At 45.1% G+C, this 2,500-nt stretch overlaps 1 protein-coding gene across 9 annotated transcripts in view; it reads left to right on the top strand.

The window, feature by feature from the left end:
• LOC142894140 (type II inositol 3,4-bisphosphate 4-phosphatase-like) overlaps positions 1 to 2,500 on the top strand; it is a 9,494-nt gene that overhangs the window by 2,252 nt on the left and 4,742 nt on the right. For 4 of the 9 annotated variants that reach the window (XM_076035316.1, XM_076035312.1, XM_076035311.1 and 1 more), the window contains exons 2-5: positions 586 to 665; positions 1,629 to 1,722; positions 1,851 to 1,920; positions 2,075 to 2,225. In XM_076035316.1, coding sequence (XP_075891431.1) covers positions 586 to 665; positions 1,629 to 1,722; positions 1,851 to 1,920; positions 2,075 to 2,225 — 395 coding nt within the window. Of the gene's footprint in view, positions 1 to 585; positions 666 to 760; positions 1,211 to 1,628; positions 1,723 to 1,850; positions 1,921 to 2,074; positions 2,226 to 2,500 lie in introns of those variants that run through there. The other 5 variants (XM_076035320.1, XM_076035313.1, XM_076035315.1 and 2 more) reach the window with 3 other exon arrangements.

Genomic DNA, 2,500 nt, shown 5'->3' with positions numbered 1-2,500 from the left:
CAAAGCTGACCTACAAGAACAATTACAACTTGGCCAGATGACAGTAAAACCTAAAATCCTCCCTGCATTATTTAGGTGTGTTTGTTTTATTTGATGTGGTGTGTTTTGTGAAAAGAAAAACACAAATAAAAAACTCTGTTTCTTCTACTACCTATGTGTTATGTACTGTAAACATACTCTGTTTAGCCTAATTCATTTTCTCCTACTCCTTCAGAAGACCAAACCAGGATACTTGTGTTTTTATTTTGAAGCTAACCTTCGTGTTTGCTTGATACTTTATGAAACATGATATTTTCCTTGAGCGTAACCAAAGTCACAGCCAAATAGACTTCCCATGTCTTAGTACGTAAATAAATCACACAAGTCTTAAAACTTGGTTAGCTCAGCAGATGCTAATTCAGTTAGCAGCAGCTAGCTTTCACACATTCCAGTTAGCTGTTGTCCATTAGTGCAAGAAAAAGCTCTTTTCGACAAATCTTTCCACGTACTTTTCGATTACCTACCATTTTGTATCATCACAACATTAAAATGTGACAGTTTAAAATGAGATAATCCCTCTTTATTAAAATATTGCCTATCTTTCAGAGGAGTTTCCTGCATTTCAACGCCATCTCCATCAGAGACCTGATCAAGTCCAAAGAGCCTCATATCTCCCTGAGCCTCAGGTAAACGTTCCTTTATCGCTGAAGCAAGAATGTTTACGTGACGTGTCTACGTGAGCCTTGTAATCCTTTGAATTGACCTTTGGCCCCTTATGTTCACTTTATGAGCCACAAGCACTCCTTGCAATCAACACTCCACTACCACAGAACTGACAAAGCCACATCCAGGATGTTGCTGAAAGTTTTTTCTGTGGGGGGATTTTACACCAGGAAAAAAAAAGACTTGCAGCGTGTGGTAGAGACGTGGTAAATATCCACCTCTTTGATTCTTCGCCTGTCTTGTTGAGTGTTGCTTAGTTACCCTCAGCTGCACGAGGAAGTGAGAAGAGGTGGGCGTGGCTGAAAAATAGAGAGTGACTACATTTTCCTGGTTCTCTGTCACAACGTCGCCAGCAAGACAGATAGCAGATCTGAAGGGGGAGAAAGAGAGGGCCAGCAATATAGATGGGGAGCAGGGAATGGAGCGGCACAATGGATAATGGATAGAGGAGAGAAAGTGTCAGTAGGTGTGTCGGCTGGCACGCTGCCCTCAGCTGAGTGTTTGTATGGTAAGTGAAGTTTTACTTAAAAGTCTCTCCTACAGGTGCAGGGTGGTGCCAGTGTATCATTTAAAGTTTTGCTTTGATTCTCTGTGTCAGTGCACAATATCCCATTAAACCGGCTTGAACCACGCTCTTGCAATAGTTGACATCAGTAGCTTAGTTAATCTGTTTTAAATTAGCTTAGTAAGCAAGTTCAGTTTTGTCAGTTTCAGAATTGAACCTAAAAAGAAAATTTGATCAAAAATATTTTAAATAAAAAAGGGGTTTTCTTGGTTCTTTTGAAAATTGTCATAAAGACATATCCTCCTAGCGGTACCATTTCATGTCACTTTGCTTACTGACAATGATACACATGTCCAGCCTGTCAGTGAATTTACCCGGGAATGAGAAAAAGTCCATCCTTTACTTCTTTTGCTTTTACCAGGGGGATGGACAGAGGCAATGCAGTGGATGAGCTGAAGCTGTCCGGCCTGCAGGTGGAGGGAGAGTGCAACAGCAAAACTCCTCCTGAGGATGAGGTAGGGGTGGGGAGGTAGGGCCGGGGGCAGGGGAGCAAAAGCTTCCTCCGTCTGGTGGAAACACTGATGCATGAAAGCTTTGATAGCCTGACTATGGTTTCATGTCCTGCCTCCTTCCTGTCCTCCAGTGTCCGGTGCTGTGTGACAGCGTCCACGCCTCCGTCCACGAGACGGAAAACAGCCCCATGATGAGAGCTGGTGGGTCTCATGTTTCAGTAGTTGTGGAACTGTGTCTCTACACCTTCACATGACACCACCACCTACTCTGTGCCTGCGTGTGTGCGTGTGTGCGTGTGTGTGTGTGTGTGTGTGTGTGTGTGTGTGTGTGTGTGTGTGTGTGCGTGAATGCAAGCAGTATTGTGCTCTCAGGTGTCCAAGCTATACAGGTTCAAGACAGAGGACCAGAGGTGGCTACTGGTCCGGGAGCAGATGTGGGAAACGCCGCTCTCCTTCTCATTACCCAAACAGCTACTGAGTCTTCTGATACGTGAACACACAAACAGGTGTGTAACTCTCCAGCTCAGTGGTCTAGTAGAGTGTAGAGTTTCTACCCTGAGACTGGGAGGTTGTGGGTCCGATCCCCGGCCAGCTCATACCAAAGACTATACCCATTGCCTCCCTGCTTGCCACTTAGGATTCGGGGTAGGACTTGGGGGGTTAAATCACTCACTGATTCCTGGCTGCAGCACCGCTGCTGCCTACCGCTGCTGCCCACCTCTCCCTTAGGGATGGGTCAAATGTAGAGGACAAGTTTCACATCCTTCTGGATGTGACAATC

The sequence above is a fragment of the Nelusetta ayraudi genome, unplaced genomic scaffold (assembly GCF_046127955.1).
Source record: "Nelusetta ayraudi isolate G7.1 ecotype Tasmania unplaced genomic scaffold, CSIRO-AGI_Nayr_v1 ptg000042l, whole genome shotgun sequence".
NCBI classification, from domain to species: Eukaryota; Metazoa; Chordata; class Actinopteri; order Tetraodontiformes; family Monacanthidae; genus Nelusetta; species Nelusetta ayraudi.
The sequence above is the reverse complement of the archived record's forward strand: the minus strand, read 5'-3'. Positions and strand labels throughout refer to the sequence as shown.